At 49.7% G+C, this 17910-nt stretch overlaps 1 protein-coding gene across 7 annotated transcripts in view; it reads right to left on the bottom strand.

The window, feature by feature from the left end:
• Positions 1-12827, bottom strand: part of nalcn (sodium leak channel, non-selective) — a 315031-nt gene extending 302204 nt beyond the window's left edge. For all 7 annotated transcript variants that reach the window (XR_015079682.1, XM_085998388.1, XM_085998389.1 and 4 more), the window contains exons 1-3: positions 12719-12827; positions 6537-6676; positions 3884-4066 (exon numbers count right to left, since the gene is read on the bottom strand). Coding sequence is in view for 6 of the 7 variants with exons in the window: in XM_085998388.1 (XP_085854514.1) it covers positions 3884-4066; positions 6537-6644 (291 nt within the window). In the remaining variant the exon portion in view is untranslated. The remainder of the gene's footprint in view (positions 1-3883; positions 4067-6536; positions 6677-12718) is intronic.
• Positions 12828-17910: the final 5083 nt, after the last annotated feature.

The following is a 17910-nucleotide window of genomic DNA, read 5'->3' as shown; positions in this document are numbered from 1 at the left end:
CCATGGTGGGATTTGACCTCATGTCTCCGGATCATTAGTCCAGGCTTCTGGATTACTGGTCCAGTAACATAACCACGATGCTACCACACCCGATCATAGTCACACAGCACAGAAGGAGGCCATTCGGCCCATCGTGCCTGTGCCAGCCCTGCCCTCGGGTGCCCTTTAATCTGGTACTAAATAGCAACAGACCCAAGGATGGTCGGTGTGGGAAATGGAAAAACATCACACTGGTGGAGTACGAGCGCTCCTTGAAGATTGGGGCTAATGCACATTGTTGGGACAGAGCAGAGGGAGCTTTACTCGGTATCCAGCTACGCTACTACAAAAGCAAAATACTGCGGATGCTGGAAATCTGAAATAAAAACAGAAAATGCTGGAAATGCTCAGCAGGTCAGGCAGCATCTGTGGAGAGAGAAACAGAGTTAACGTTTCAAGTCGATGAACTTTCATCAGAACTGGCTGTGTGATTATGATCGGATGCGGTAGCACAGTGGTTATGTCACTGGACGAGTAATCCAGAAGCCTGGACTAATGATCCGGAGACATGATTTCAAATCTCAGCACGGCAACTGGAAAATTTAAATTAATAAATAAATCAGTTCCGACGAAGGGTCATCGACCTGAAACGTTAACTCTGTCTCTCTCTACAGATGCTGCCTGACCCGCTGAGTGTTTCCAGCATTGTGTGTTTTTATTCCAGCTGCGCTGCACCCGATGTGGAAGTGCTCCCTTTGCTTAGCACCAATATCCCTCACTCCCAGAAGCAGAAAAGGGTTTCTGATTTTAAAAAGAGCTACCTACACAGTCCATATCTTCAACATTATAGCAGAGCGCTACAATTTGTACAATTATGAAACAGCGTATATAAGAATATAAGAAAAGCAAAAACTGAAGAAAGGGGATTCAGTCCATCGATGCTAATCCCCAATTTGTCCATTAAAGCATCCAGCTGCATTTTTAATGCCCCAATTCTCTGTCTCTGTTACTCTGAATGGCAAATACCCATCACCCCTGTGCTCGCTGACCTACATTGGCTCCCGGTTAAGCAGCGCCTCGATTTCAAAATTCTCACCCTTGTTTTCAAATCCCTCCATGGCCTCGCCCCTCCCTATCTCTGTAATCTCCTCCAGCCCCACAACCGCTCCCCCCCGCCGAGATCGCTGCGCTCCTCTAATTCTGCTCTCTTGAGCATCCCTGATATTAAATCGCTCCACCATTGGTGGCCGTGCCTTCAGCTGCCTGGGCCCTAAGCTCTGGAATTCCCTCCCTAAACCTCTCCGCCTCTCTACCTCTCTCTCCTCCTTTAAGACACTCCTTAAAACCTCCCTCTTTGACCAAGCTTTTGGTCACCTGCCCTAATTTATCCTTATGTGGCTCGGTGTCAAGTTTTTTATCTTATAATACTCCTGTGAAGCGTCTTGGGACGTTTTACTACGTTAAAGGCGCTATATAAATACAAGTTGTTGTTGTCTTGTGCTTTTTTTAAACAATCAATTCGTTTAAAATTTTCAAAACATCAAAGTTTGAAATTTGAAATTATGAAAAGGATGCTTCATTTAAAAACAAAACACGAGTTTCCGAGTGCGCAGAAAGTGAATCTGCCTCCCGATAGGCCGACTAACAGAAAGGCAGACGTTCCACGTCGCAGAATCCGTTAATCCATCAGAGCCTTCCGAAACACTAAGTGCCGAAGTGGCTGGAGCGAGCCGCCACATTACTGCTGTTCAGCTGCGAGAAACACGATTGGCTCTACTGGAGTCGTCAGCTTCAGTACGGACACAGCAACAACCCGCCAATGTGCGGCTCCAATGGTTTATGGTTTTTTTTTTTGCAACATTGGGTCACCGAACCAGAAGATTGGTTCAGCTACAAGAAAGCATCGTTCGACCGAGTCGTTACGTGTCTCCCCACGTTGCCCTTGGAGTTCAAAAGGGAGGCAAACGATTTGGGAGTCATTTAATAATCATTCCAGGTTCACCGGAGTCGGGTAAAGCTGCTGGCATTTCCAAATCAATTTATGGATGCATAATGAATGTGTGTGCAATGATTCTGTCATTCCAAGCAATGATTAGAAGTGGCTGTGCTCTACGTTACCTTGACAGCCATGCTTCAGTACATACTTCCAGTACAGTGGTCTTTCACATCAACCTCCCATGCTTCAGGCAGGACACTAACTTTACTTCCTTATGCAAGAATATCTTGCATGACATTTTTGTAACCCCACATGACAGAAGATAACCTGCATGGTTTGGCAAAGTTCTTCTCTACACCTCCAATAGAGTCTCATTTTCCCCGTTAGACCAACGCTCGTCGGTGTTGCAGAGAACGTTCACGGCTCTCCGCATCGCCTTCTTTCATTTGAACGTTCCTCGTATGCTGTGTGTGCCACATAGTGTTAGCCAGTCGCTGGGCAGGACGATGTTTGCAGGGACAAGATCAAGAATTGGGATATTTCAGCATCTGCCCTCTCAGGTGGACGTAAAAGATCCCACGGCCACTATTTCGAAGAAGAGCAGGGGAGTTCTCCCCGGTGTCCTGGGGCCAAAATGTATCCCTCAATCAACATCACAACAACAGATTATCTGGTCATTATCACATTGCTGTGCGCAAATTGGCTGCCGCATTTTCCACATTACAACAGTGAGTACACTTCAAAAAGTACTCCATTGGTTGTAAAGCGTCGGATGGTCGTGAAAGGCGCTATAGAAATACAAGACTTTCTTTCTTTATATGATGAGACCGAAGAGGATTCGCAGAATCAGCGGGGACAGACTGAACAGTCAGGAAAACTGGCACGGTGAGCTCAGGACTTTTTGCCACGTTACCTACAATTCTACAGCACAAAAACAGACCATTCGGCCCACCTGGTCCGTGCCAGTGTTTCTGCTCCACACGAGCCTCCTCCCACCCCTCTTCATCTCACCCCATCAGCATATCCTTCTATTCCTTTCTCCCTCATGTGTTTATCCAGCTTCCCCTTAAATGTATCTATACTATTCGCCTCAACCACTCCCTGTGGTAGCGAGCTCCACATTCTCACCACTCTCTGGGTAAAGAAGTTACCGGCATAATGAATTTCTACAAGAACATAAGATATAGGAGCTGGAGTTGGCCATTCGGCCCCTCGCGCCTACTCCGCCATTCAATAAAACCATGGCTGATCTTCGACCTCAACTTCGTTTTCCTGCACTATCCCCATATCCTTCAATTCCCTTAACATCCAATAATCTATTGATCTCGGTTTTGAATATACTCAACGAATTTCCTAGATTGCATTTACATAGCGACATATAAAGAAGATATGGACCGGACAACACTCCAACAACACTCAAGAAGCTCGACACCATCCAGGACAAAGCAGCCCACTTGATTGGCACCCCATCCACCACCTTAAACATTCACTCCCTCCACCACCGGCGCACCGTGGCTGCAGTGTGCACCATCTACAAGATGCACTGCAGCAACTCGCCAAGGCTTCTTCGGCAGCACCTCCCAAACCCGTGACCCCTTCCACCTAGAAGGACAAGGGCAGCAGGCACATGGGAACACCACCACCTCCAAGTTACACACCACCCTGACTTGGAAGTATATCACCGATCCTTCATCGTAGCCAGGTCAAAATCCTGGAACTCCCTCCCTAACAGCACTGCGGGAGTACCTTCACCACACGGACTGCAGTGGTTCAAGGCGGCAGCTCACCACCACCTTCTCAAGGGCAATTAGGGATGGGCAATAAATGCTGGCCTTGCCAGCGACGCCCCCTCATCCCGTGAACAAATCATACATCTGGACACAGAATACCAAAATGAGTTTAGTAAGCATGCACTGGTCATCTGGCATTATTCAACACAGTTACTCTTTCCACTAAAGATACACTTACCTTGACTATGCCACGAATGTGCATCTTTGCAATCATCTCAGAAGTATACAGAAACATCAGTAGAGTATCCAGGGCGAATGTTACGTACTGAAAAGGCGGATAGTGGTGGAAGGTCTTTGGTGTGTTCATGCAGACGGAAATAACGCTGATGATGGCACAGACCCGCAGCAAGGAGTGGACCCACTGCACACAAAGAGAAAGCATTAGTACTGGATGGTAGCATAGTCGTTATGTTACTGGGCTAGTAATCCAGAGACGCGAGTTCAAATCCCACCACGGCAGCTGGGGAACTTAAATTCAGTTAATTAAATAAATCTGGAATAAAAAGCTAGTATCATGAAACTACTGGATTGTCGTAAAAACCCATCTGGTTCACTAATGCCCTTTAGGGAAGGAAATCTGCTGCCTTTACCCGGTCTGGCTGATATGTGACTCCAGACCCACAGCAATGTGGTTGACTCTTAACTGCCCTCTGAAATGGCCGAGCCAGTTAGTTGTCAAGGTGACGGCTCACTGCCACCTTCTCGAGGGCAATTAGGGATGGGCAATAAATGCTGGCTTTTCCAATTCTCAGCTAATACACTTTGGATCAATTTTTCATAAGTTGCATAGCAAAGTAGCTGTCAACTGAGCAGGACCTCAAATTCCCCATTGTTGGAGATAAATTAATCAAAAAAAGGGAGGAGGATAACATGAGAGTGGAGACAGAGCTGGCCAGCAAGTCCTACTCAGTTTATTAGGATCTCTTCAAATATGAGATCTTTCACAAAATTCTGAGATGGAGTGTGGCACCTCATTCGTTGAGGTTGGGAACAATAACTGATTTCTGAAATGGGGAAGAGGAGATGATATTACGAATTGGAGGACTGTTATGTTTGTAAACAGTTCCTAACATTTTGACAAAGATTCACCCCCACCCCAAATGTGCTGGAGCAGATCATTCAAGGCACGCTGGGCCGAATGGCCGCCTTCTGTGCTGCATCATTCTGTGATTCACTGGACCAGATGTGTGAATATTCCAGTTGTTCCAGATGAAGATACCCGAATTGTATTCAGAAACATTGGGCCCACAAGTCCGATGTTGTCCTCGTCCCCTCAGATCTGAAGCGGAGAGAAACTTCGGCCTGGTATGAGCTTGTGGCTTTGACCTCGCAGTAAATATAGGAGTTAATTCACGCATTCACAGAATCGTAGAATCTTACAGCACGGAGGAAGGCCATTCGGCCCATCGTGCCTGTGCTGGCTCTGAGAAAGAGCTCCCCTATTTAGTCGCACTCCTCCCAGCTCTTTCCCCATAAACCTGCAAATTAGTCCTCTTCAAGTTCTTGTCCAATTGCCTTTTGAAAGTTCCTATGGAATCTGATTTCCCCACCCTTTCAGGTAGTGCGTTCTGGATCTTAACAACCCTTTGTGTGAAGAAAATTCTCCTCATTTCCCCGCTAGTTCTTTTACCGATTATTTTAAATCTCTGACCTCTGGTTACCAACCCAATTGCCAGAGGAAACAGTATCTCCCAACTTGCTCTATCAAAACCCCTCATATTTTTGAACCTCTTAAATCTCCCCTTAACCTTCTCTGCTGTAAGGAGAACAATCCCAGCTTCTCCAGTCTCTCCACATAACTGAAGTCCCTCATCCCTGGTACCACTCCGGTAAATCTCCTCTGCAGCCTCTCCAAGGCCTTGACATCCTTCCTAAAGTGCGGTGCCCAGAATTGGACACAATACTCCAGCTGGGGCCTAACCGGTGATTTGTAACGGTTTAGCATAACTCCCTTGTTTCCGGAGGCAAGCAGACTAAATACAGCGTGCAATACCTCAGATGCGGCAGTGGGGCGAGGCATAAAACTGGGCAAAAGGCCAGATTACGGCCCAAGTTGGGTCATGAATGTCAAGGGGTTGGGGGGGGGGGTGCGGCAGCTGAGCATCAGGAAGCACCTGGATGAGAGGCAGAGACCCAGGTATTTTATTTTTTAGGCACTACATTAATTGCAATCCGATATAGAAAATAATATTGAAGTAAATGACTTCAACAACATCAACTTGCATTTATATAGCTCCTTTAACATAGCAAAAAGTCACAAAGCGCTTAACAGGAGCGTTATCAATAAAAAGATTTGACGCCGAGCCACGTAAGGAGATATTGGGACAGGTGACTAAAAGCTTGGTCACAGAGGGAGGTTTTAAGGAGCGTCTTAAAGGGAGGAGAGAGGGGTGGAGAGGTTTAGGGAGGGAATTCCAGAGCTTAGGGCCCTGGCAGCTGAAGGCACGGCCACCAATGGTGGAGCGATTAAAATCGGGGGATGAACAAGAGGCCAGAATTAGAGGAGCGCAGAGATCTCGGAGGGTTGTGGCTGGAGGAGATTACAGAGATGGGGGGGGTGGAGTGGGGGGGCCCCCCGAGGCCATGGAGGGATTTGAAAATCAAGGATGAGGATTTTTAAAATCAAGGCATTGTCGAAGTGGGAGCTGATGTAGGTCAGCGAGCGCTGGGGCGATGGGTGAACAGGACTGGGTGAGAGCGAGGACACGGGCAGCAGCGTTTTGGAGGAGCTGAAGTTTATGCAGGGTGGGAGGTCGGAGGTCAGGCAGGAGAGCATTTAGAGACATTGGAAGTAAAATATTTGTGAGGCCTTCACCACAAGTCTAACTCACCGGTTTGTTAATCCACAGAATATCCGCATTGTCTGTAAGCATCTCATCAGGTCCAAAGTCGGTGACAGGCTGGCTTTCCACTCTTGAACTCTGTTTCCTCTTCAGCATCTTTGAAAGCAACTTCCTCCAAAGAATGAATTCTGTCCAAGTAAAAAACGGTAAGATGAATACAACATGCCTCTCCTGCCTTCCATCCTATCACGGACCTTCCCTTTTGTTCTTTCCTTCCCTCCCCCCTCTCCCTGCCCCTACACTTGCTTAAAAACCTGTTCCATCTCCAACTTTTTCCAGTTCTGGCGAAGGGTCATCGACCTGAAACGTTAACTGTTTCTCTCTCCACAGATGCTGCCTGACCTGCCGAGCGTTTCCAGCATTTTCTGTTTTTATTCCAGATTTCCAGTCTCCGCAGTGTCTTGCTTTAGTATTGATGTCTATGGTGTGTCTCTGTCTCCGAGCGCACAGCCAGACATATTCATAGTGCATAGAACCCTCCTTCCTCTTTCACTCTTCCTACCTTTTAAAATCATAATTGGGAATGCTGCACATCCTCAGGAAACGCCGAATACCAAAATCAATAGCACTATTAATCCTAATTTTTTACACATTTAAATTCTTTTTCATTGGTGGAACATCAATGAATCTGCGAAGTTTAAAAAAACAGCTTTTGAATACAAGAAATAGGAGCAGGAGTCGGCCATTCGGTCCCTCGAGCCTGCTCCGTCATTCAATAAGATCATGGCTGATCTGCTCTTGGCCTCAACTCCACTTCCCTGCCCGCTCCCCATAACCCTCGACTCTCTTACTTTTCATCTGTCTATCTCCACCTTAAATATATTGGGCCGTATTTTCCGATCGCAGGCTTCCCGCGTGCGGAAGCCACCGATCTGGAAAAAACCTACGCCCTTACCTGAGGGCTCCCGAGGTGCGTATAGTTCCGATGCTGGGCCTCGCCAACTCCAGGTGCGCAGGGCCCAGGTATCCCAGAGGCGCAGGTGGTTCGCAAGCGTCCCTGGGATCACATGGGCCATGGGGAGCCAATCAAAGAAGGGAATCTCCCTTCATACACTTGACAGGAAGACCTATCAAATATATGAATGGAGATCAATGAAAAAACATAGTAAAACTTTAAATAAATGTTAAAAAAAACATCACCTTTTTAAAATTGGTTGAATTTACAATAAATTATATATTTTAAACAAAAATTTAATTTTTTGAAAAAAATAATTAAAGTTTTTTTACAGGGCTAAGCTTACCTTTTTTTAAAGTATTTTTGAATGATAAAAAAAAACATTTCAGTCATTTAACTTTTTTTCAATCTTATCCTGGTAACAGCAGGCCTTACGCTGCTTTTACCAGGCGTAAGATTTCTAAGGGTTTTCAGTGGGTGGAGGTTCTGCAGAAAGCGGAACTCTCCCCCCCGCAGAGGCCCTTCGCCGGGGCAGGCGTCTGGCCTGACAGAAGCATTCTTGACAGATCGGAAATACTGGTTTTCAGCGCGTGCACACAGCCCGTACCCACCCGTAGGGATCGGAATATCCGGGCCATTCAATGACCCAGCCTCCACAGCTCTCTGGGGTAGAGAATGCCAAAGATTCATGACCCGCAGAGAAGAAATTCCTCCTCATTTCCGATTTAAATAGGCGACCCCTTATTCTGAAACTATGCCCCTAGTTCTAGATTCCCCCACGAGGGGAAACATCCTCTCAGCATCTACCCTGTCAAAGCCCCCTCAGAATCTTATGTTTCAATAAGATCACCTCTCATTCTTCTAAACTCCAATGAGTATAGGCCCAACCTGCTCAACCTTTCCTCATAAAACAACCCCTTCATCTCCGGAATCAACCTCGTGAACCTTCTCTGAACTGACTCCAATACAAATATATCCCTCCTTAAATAAGACGACCAAAACTGTACGCAGTACTCCAGGTGTGGTCTCACCAGTGCCCTGTACAGTTGTAACAGGACTTCCCTACTTTTATACTCCATCCCCCTTGCAATAAAGACCAATATTCCATTAGCCTTCCTAATTACTTGCTGTACCTGCATGCTAACTTTTTGTGTTTCCTGTACAAGGACACCCAGGTCCCTCTGTACCGCCGCATTCTGTAATCTCTCCCCATTTAAATAATAATTTGCTTTTTTTGGCTTCACACCAAAGTGGATAACCTCGCATTTTCGCACATTATACTCCATCTGCCAGATTTTTGCCCACTCATTTAGCCTATCTATATCCCTTTGCAGATTCTTTGGGTGAAAATTCGGTAACTTTGCGCCTCCCGTTAGCGCTTAGGGCGTTAATAGGGCGCAAAGCAACTAGCGCCCGGGCGCGGCGATGTTTGCGCCGCTTGCGGCGATGTTTGCGCCACTCGCGAAATTGACCAGACATTTTGCGGCAGTGCTATACACTACCACCACGATCTCCTGCACCGGCAGATCGTGACATCAGTCGAGCGTGCAACGCCCCGGTAGTGCCCCAGACTGGATATTGAGTGGCGCCCCCTGTCTTACCGCCTGCCGCTAGAAATGACGCGTTGATGGGAACGTTTTGCAGTTGGGAAGGGACTGGGGAGCGCTATTTAAAGGTGGCCACTTCCTGCCTTTTTTTGTCGGCGACATTTTTGCACCACACATTCTGAGAGAGAGAGAGAGAGAGAGTTCTGGAGAGATTCAACGCTGTGTGAAGGAGTTTTGGCTACTGAGCAGCACTTTGCAGGTTCATTTTGATTTGACCTTCCTTGTATCGATTTAGAAGAGACTGTGGGGGCTGCACTCTGAGCTCTTTCCCTGGGCCTCTCCATTGTTCTTTCCAGCAGATTTGATGTGCAGGTCTCTCCAGGCTGAGATTCAAGGCTGCAATGAGCAGGGTGTGGATGGAGAGCAAGATCGACCCTCCCCTTTAAGAACTGGCCAGCGCCAGTGTGTCTGTGTTCCATTGCTGACTGACATCACATGAGCTTCGCCAGCGCTCTGAGGTAGCGCCTTGCTCCTCGGCGTTAGCGCCTTGAGAGGTGTGCAGCGCCTGATTTAGCGCTCCAATCACCTCCAGGGCGATAGAAGCTAAATTTGCAGTCGGAGGCGATAATTAGCGCCAGGCGCTAAACTTTGCTATTTTCTCCCGTGTCCTCTTCACAAACCTGCTTTCCCACCTATCTTTGTATCATCAGCAAATTTGGCTACAGTACACTCGGTCCCTTCATCCAAGTCATTAATACAGATTGTTGTAGTAATTTATTGTTTGGGATGTCCAAACAATTGATCCACAAACAAAATTAAAGTTCATAATCTTTTGGTAAAGAATAAAAAAAAGAACTTGCATTTCTATAGCATCGTTCACAACCTCAGGACATCTCAAAGTGCTTTACAGCCAATGAAGTGCTTTTTGAAGCGCGGTTTCTTGGCAAAAGAACCAAAGGCGACATGAGGAAAAACTTTTTTTTAACGCAGCGAGTGGTTAGGATCTGGAATTCACTGTCTGAAAGGGTGGTGGAGGCACATTCAATTCTAGCTTTCAAAAGGGAATTGGATAAATACCTGAAGGAAAGAAAGTCACAGGGCTACGGGGAAAGGGCAGGGAGTGGGACTCGCTGAAGTGCTCTCGCAGAGAGCCGGCACGGGCTCGACAGGCCGAATGGCCTCCTGTTGTGCTGTAACCATTTAATGATTCTACTGTTGTAATGCAGGAAACGCAGCAGCCAATTTGTGCACAGCAAGGTCCCACAGCAATGTGATACTAACCAGATCATCTGTTTTTACTGATGTTGACTGAGGGATAAATATTGGCCGGGACACCGGGGAGAACTCCCCCTGTTCTTCTTCAAAATAGTGGCCAAGGGATCCTTTACATCCACCTGAGAGCGCAGACTGGGCCTCGGTTGAACATCTCATGTGAAAGACGGCACCTCCGACAGTGCGGCGCTCCCTCAGTACTGCCCCTCCGACAGTGCGGCGCTCCCTCAGTACTGCCCCTCCGACAGTGCGGCTCTCCCTCAGTACTGCCCCTCCGACAGCGCGGCGCTCCCTCAGTACTGACCCTCCGACAGCGCGGCGCTCCCTCAGTACTGTCCCTCCGACAGCGCGGCGCTCCCTCAGTACTGCCCCTCCGACAGCGCGGTGCTCCCTCAGTACTGCCCCTCCGACAGTACGGCGCTCCCTCAGTACTGCCCCTCCGACAGCGCCGCGCTCCCTCAGTACTGCCCCTCCGACAGCGCGGTGCTCCCTCAGTACTGCCCCTCCGACAGTGCAGCACTCCCTCAGTACTGCTCTGGGAGTGTCAGCCTAGATGTCTGTGCTCAAGTGCCTGGAGTGGGACTCGAACCCACAACCTTCTGACTCAGAGGCGAGAGCGCTGCCCACTGAGGCACGGCTGTCATAAAGATAGTGCCGGAGTCCTCCAAGGATTGAAAAACCAAAACCGAAACCAAAGCCCAGAATTCCTGACGGTTACACTCGGGGGTGGAGAAGGGGCCTTTAGTCTGGGGGCAAAACAGCGGCCTCACCATCCCGCCTCCCACCCTGGCCAAAGACCCCAGGAACACCAGGTGGAAGCTGGTTGTCTTTGCGGATGTGGCAGATCTCCTCGCTCCTGGTGCCAGAAAGGCGAGATTGTCGCTCCAGCCCCGTGTCAGGAGTCGAATTTAAACGCTAGCAACAAACAAATCCCTCCTCCGTCTTTGGGGTTTAAACCCATCCGAGACCACAGGTGGGCTTCACTTCTACTGGTTTTGGTGAGGGTTGCCTGGTAACAAACCCCTACAGGAAGTGCCCTCAAGTCCACGACTAGGTATATTCGGGAAGTTTGTAGCAGCAACAACAACTTGCATTTATATAGCACCTTTACAACAGCAACGACGTGTATTTATATAGCACCTTTACAACAGCAACTTATATTTATATAACGCCTTTACTACAACGTGTATTTATATAGCACCTTTACAACAACATGTATCTATATAGCACCTTTACAACAACATGTATCTATATAGCACCTTTACAACAACATGTATCTATATAGCAACTTTACAACAACAACCACCTGTATTTATATGGCCCCTTCAACATAGTAAAACAACCCAAGATGCTTCACAGGAGCATTATCAGACACAATTTGACCCCGAGCCATTAAAGGCGATATCAGGACAGGTGACCAAGAGGTCGGTTTTAAGGAGCGTCTTAAAGGAGGAGAGAGAGGCGGAGAGGTTCAGGGAGGGAATTCCAGAGCTCGGGGCCCAGGCAGCTGAAGGCACGGCCGCCAATGGTGGAGCGATGGAAATCGGGGGATGCGCAAGAGACCAGAATTGGGGCAGCACAGATATCACAGGGGGTTGTGGGGCTGGAGGGTGTTACAGAGATAGGGAGGGGCGAGGGCCAGGGAGGGATTTGAACACAAGGGCGAGAATTTTAAAAATCGAGGGGTTGCCGGACCGGGAGCCAGTGTCGGTCAGCGAGCACAGGGGGCGATGGGCGAACGGGACTCGGTGCGAGTTAGGACACGGGGGGCAGTAGCGTTTCGGATGAGCTGAAGTTTACGGAGGACGGGAAGACGGTCAGGAGAGCGTTGGAATAGTCGGGTCCGGAGGTGGCCAAGACCCAGTGCCACGAATCAATTTATTTCAGTACATCAATTACAGTCAACCATCTGTTTGCACAGGTACATAAACTACAATCACTGCTGCACTGTATTTGCTATCTAATTATGAACTAACGAGGAGTTTAGCATGCAGAATATCACAACACAATTCCTATTCGCGCTGACTCAACACTCAAACCCTTTGATTTTTTTTTGGGGCGGGGGGGGGGGGGGGGGGGAGGGACGAAAGGGGGGCTAAAGGATCTAAAAATGCTAATTACACAAGAAGAAAAAGCTAAACGGCTGTGATTGCAGGGCCTGACACAAGCTTTGCTTCCCCGACTGATGAAGGCGGCTGCGGTCATAGCAACAGCTCCTGAAACCCGAGATGGTCCCCACCGGGAAATTCACCTTTGTGTTCATCTGATAAAAGCTGCAGCCTTTTCTTTTTTTTTGCACCGTGAAAGGAAACACAGGAGGTTTCCAATTCTGGACCAGCCTCTTGCCCAGCGATCCCCGAGACCAATTTCCAAGGGTTCAGTTGACCCTCAACCCAACAAGGCAAAGCCTCCAAGGGAAGACCCACTGGAGGAGCAAGATGACAAATTGCACTCACCGTCCCACCTGTCCAATTGACACCTGGCAGGCGATGAAAGGGGCCGCCGGAAGCGACAATTCTGCTATTTTGTGTTTTTTTCCTTCTTCCACTGATTCTATTGGAGACCTTGGGACCGGAAGTGCAGCGCCTTCTACTGAGAGGAGGCAGGACTTCCGGTGAGTGTAGGTGAAATTGAGAGAAACTCACCTGATGGTGTTTTCTCTGAATGTTACTTACAAGACATTGATTGGGTTTCTGCCCCCAGTGTCACCCAACAGGAACCCTCACAGAAGAGCACCCCCTTTTTTTTTACAGGGGCAGAGAACTCAATCACAAAAACAATGGAAATCTATAACTTAAATAACAATACTGTTTGAGGTAATTGGTGAAAGAACCAAGAGGCGATGCGAGGATTTTTCTTTTCTTTGACACAGCCAGTTGTTGCGTTCTGGAACGGGCTGCCTGAAAGGGCGCTGGAAGCAGATTCAATAGGGCGACAAATTCGGTTCCGTCGCGCCTGATTTTATTTCGGCGCTTACGGGTGCCCTTTCGTGACGAAAAGGGCGTTCGCGCCACGCCTGCGCACTTCTGGTGTGTGCCGGGCCGGACACCATCTTGGTGAGGGCATTAGCGTCGGCGCTGGGAGCGTGCGCCGGAAGGTTACGCACCGTAGGCGTATCGCGACGTCGCTCAGCGTGCAACGCTGATTTGATGCCGGCGCTGCCATTTTCATCCTCCCTGCTGGAACTAACACCTTGCATTAATCTCGCACAGCTGGACAGGCGGTCAGCAACAGCAAGGACCCGCCCACCAGCGATATGTAAAGGGATCATCGCCTACTTACAGGTTAGTTGCTGATTAATTTCTACTGGCTCTGTGTAAGTTTGTGGAAGTGTTTGGAGCGTTTTAGAGTTGGGTAAAGCTGGTGAGGTGACAGGGAGTGGTGCTGCGAGTGGAGAAAGCCTTGGTTCTCACGTCAAGGGTTCTGGTCAGACCGCTTACTCCCAGTCAGGGTCGCTCTAGTTGTCATCCCCCTTGGCCTGCAGCATGACGGGGAGATGGAGCAGAGGCAGCGAAGAAGAGGACAAGCTGCTCGCAGAGGGAGGAGGAGGGGGAGAAGGGCTCTCAGCAGCAGGCCTTACCCACCGAGAGCATTTCTCTTGCCTCAGCCCGAGCCAGGAGCAGTGTGCAAGGTGTCTGCGCTTTACAAAAGCTTTTACAGTCAGTTTTTATGTTCCCTGCAAGCTTACTCTCATATTCTATTTTCCCTTTCTTAATTAATCCCTTTGTCCTCCTTTGTTGAATCCTAAACTGCTCCCAATCCTCAGGATTATTGCTTTTTCTGGCCAATTTGTAAGTGCTCTCCTTGGATCTTATGCTATCCCTAATTTCCCTTGTTAGCCACGGTTGAGTCACCTTTTTTGTTTTATTTTTATGCCAAACTGGGATGAACAACTTCTGTAGTTCATCCATTCGGTCTTTGAATGTTTGCCATTGCCTATCCACCGTCAACCCTTTGAGTGCCATTCCCCAATCAATCCTACCCAACTCGCTCCTCAGACCATCGTAGTTTCCTTTATTTAAATTGAGGACCCTAGTTTCTGAGTCAACTACTTCATTCTCCATCTTAATGAAGAATTCGATCATATTATGATCGCTCCGACCCAAGGGGCCTCGTACAACAAGATTGCTAATTAGGATTGCTTTACGAAGGAGGTGCTCACAGAATCTGCCACCTCTTGCAGCCAGACCTGCAGCCTCACTCCGGGGCAAGGACAGCGCTGCCAGCGGCTGTGAAGGTGACCGTGGCTCTGAATTCCTTCGCCTCGGGATCCTTCCGTGGCTGGAGCAGGCAACACCTGTAACATCACCCAGTTCGCCGTCTACTGCTGCATAAGGGAGGTGACTGACGTTCTTTATACCAGGAGAGGGGACTTCATTGTCTTCTCTCTGACCAGAGGCGGAGCGTGCACGTGATTTGTCAGGATAGCGGGATTTCCCCATTGGTGCAGGGCGCCATCGACTGCACGCACATGGCTTTGCGGGCACCGCATCTAAATGTTGAGATATACCGCGACCGAAAAGATTATCACTCGCTGAATGAGCAGTTGGTGTGCGACCATGCTCAGCACATCACGATGATGGTGGCGAATGCCCGATATCATGGCAGTGGTCATGATCAATGTTCCCGGTAAACTGCGCACGCACACGGCCGCGTAGTAATCTGCAAGGTCCCGCGCAGGCCACTCAACGGCTTTTACACTGTAAGCACCACGTATGTGGGGAAATTTAAAGGGACCGCGCATTAAAGGAAACCGGCCATGCAGAGCAAAGCGCAGCCTACAGGGAACATTGGTTACGATGCTTCATTCTGCGCCAGTCCGCTGTTCCCTCAGTCTTTGAGCCATCACGACAAACCAGAGGGTGACTACTGGGTGACAAGGGCTCTCCGCTGACCACCTGGCTCGTGACTCCAGTCCACAACCCAACCACACGTGGGCAGCACGTGCCCAGTGAGAGCCATGCTGCCACACAGAATCTGATAGAGCAGACCATTGGTGACCTTCAACAACGCTTCTGCTACCTGGACCGCTCTGGAGGAGCCTTGCAGCACTCGCCAGAACACGGCTTGTCATGGTCTGCTGCAGGCTCCACAACCTCACCATCGTGAGCGCGCAGCCCTTGCCACCAGGCGACCAGCTGAGGAGGAGGAACTGGACGGGTGGAGGCAACCCAGAGAACCCCTTTCTGTCCGGGTTGTCCGTGATCGACTCATCCGACTGTGGTACGAGTGAACACAACCCCAATTCCCCTTTCAACAACAGTCCCACACTTTACCTTCACTCTGTTACTGACCATCACAGTGTCCTCTTGGCCACAATGCTGAAATAAAAGAAACATTCTAATCCAACTTTATCCAACAATTCATCCAATATTACATAACAAAGTCAACTAATCACCCTTGTGTATTCCCTTAGTGTCTATCTCCCGTGTTCCTTTCCCTACCCTAGCGCTCCTACACAGTGCTACCCCAGTGGCTGCAGCACAGCTGGTGGAAGGCTGCTGATTTTCGGTGGAGGAGACTTCAAATCGCCTTGTCGGATGACCTCAAGCAGCTCTGGGCCTAGAAGGCCCGGCTTCGGACTGCACCACCTCGACATGGGCGGCAGCAGTCTGGGCTGGCTGGCTGACAGGCAACAGCAAGGGCACTGGCAGAGTGGTAGTGGTGGGAGGACGAATGCTGTCCTCTTGAGAGAGGACAGCAGGTTCTTGCTCCATGAAGCCACTGCCACTCCCCCAGGGCAGTGCCTCAGCATTCCTAGCCTTCTGTTGGAGGACAGATTGCTGGACTGCTGTGACACCCTGCAAGCCCCTTTCCACACTGGTAAACGCAGCCACGATGGCAACATTCTGAGCTTCCATTGCAACACTTAGACGTTGGGTGGCTTCTGCTTGTGCTGTAATGGAAGCTGAGCCATCGGCCATCAGACGCTGTATGATAGTTGGCTCCACAAGTGCGCTAATGGATCTGCCCTCACCTTCCATGCTGGAAATCATGGGCTCTAAGCTCTGCACAAAGCCCTGTGCAAGGTTGGAGCCGGACTCCTCCATGCTCCTTGACGTTGCACTCAGGCTTCCTGGAAGGCCTGCCAATGCACCAAGCATTTTGTATTGCTTACCCATCTTCTTCTTCTTATTAGGCGGTCCCTTGGAACCGAGGATGACTTGCTTCCACACTAAAAATGAATTCTCGGGTGATGACTCCAATGCGGGACCTACAGTCTCTGTCACAGGTGGGGCAGACGGTGGTTGAAGGGGCGGGTGGGTGGGGTGCTTGGGTTGACGTGCGCTCCTTGCGCTTGGCTTCCGCTTGCTCCCGGCGAAGAGACTCGAGGTGTTCGGCGTCTTCCCGGATGCTTCTCCTCCACTTTGTGCGGTCTTGGGCCAGGGATTCCCAGGTGTCGGTGGGGATGTTACACTTTTTCAAGGAGGCTTTGAGGGTGTCCTTGAAGCGTTTCCTCTGTCCACCTGGGGCTCTCTTGCTGTGTCGGAGCTCCGAGTAGAGCGCTTGTTTTGGGAGTCTCGTATCGGGCATGTGGACAACGTGGCCCGTCCATCGGAGCTGATCGAGCGTGGCCAAAGCTTCGATGTCAGCGTTCTTCTGTTGGCCGCCCCATCGAAGTCCTTATCCGAGTCCTCTGCAGCAGAACTCATGTACGACCTCCCCCTCTGGGGCGCTGGCGCCTGCGCTACCCTTTCCCCCTGCCCTGGCTGCAGCCCACTCGTGCCCGGTGACTCACCACGTGCTGATCCCGCCTCTAAGCTACCCTCTAAGGTCCGCGCATTGCCAGTATCTGGGCTGGTGGCTGTGAGTGTCAGATCGAGTGACGGTGTTTCTTCTTCATCATCACTCTCCTCCTCCTCTTCCTCTTGCACCACTGGCTGGGCAGGTTGGAGTCCTTGGGTCGCTGAAATGAGAAAGGCACAAGGGTAGGGTTGTGGTGAGGGGAGGGGAGCAAGCAAGAGGTGCATGCGTACACCATGCGCAGCTTGTAAATGAGAAGGGATTGTGGGATGAGGGGGAAGTGGAATGAAAGAAGGAGGATTACGTATGAGGATACCGGCATCTTTATTCTTTTAACCCTGCTACTGCCCACAGGCTCAGCCATGCCCTTCCCGAGAATGGCCAGCACCGTCTCCTCCATGGGGGTGAGGTTATGCAGGCGAGCCTGTTCCCCGCCGGTTAGGTTCTGCTGGCGTCGGTGATAAGCCATCTTTTCCTGCGATAGAAAGGGAAGTGTGTCAGTGAGTGTGGTGCAATGTGTTTGGGTGATGTGCCTGTCATGGTTGAACAGCTGCCAGTGTGTGCAAGCTGTGAGATGTGGGTGTGAGGCTTGCTGCAGTGCTAAGTGTGTGAGGGTGAGGTGAGGCTATGAATGTGCGGTATGAGTCGTGTTTGGTAGAGATTGTTGGTCGGTGAGTGATGGGGGTGTGGTGCATTGAGCAGTGTGTGAGGCAAGTGGTGCAGATGGTGGGACATGGCATTTGAAGATTAATTCACTGACCTTGACCACTCGTGTGAGGTCATTAAACTTCTTCCTGCATTGCGTCCGCGCCCTCGGGGCTACACTGCTGGCATTCACCACGGCGGCTGTCTGCTCTCACTGCACTTCACGTTGTTGCCTGGAGGACCTCCCGGCCCCCTGTGG

This window comes from Somniosus microcephalus, chromosome 10 (assembly GCF_052327205.1).
Source record: "Somniosus microcephalus isolate GS21.2 chromosome 10, FLI_Smic_1.0, whole genome shotgun sequence".
In the NCBI taxonomy this organism is placed as follows: Eukaryota; Metazoa; Chordata; class Chondrichthyes; order Squaliformes; family Somniosidae; genus Somniosus; species Somniosus microcephalus.
This window is presented reverse-complemented; position numbering and strand designations above follow the sequence as displayed.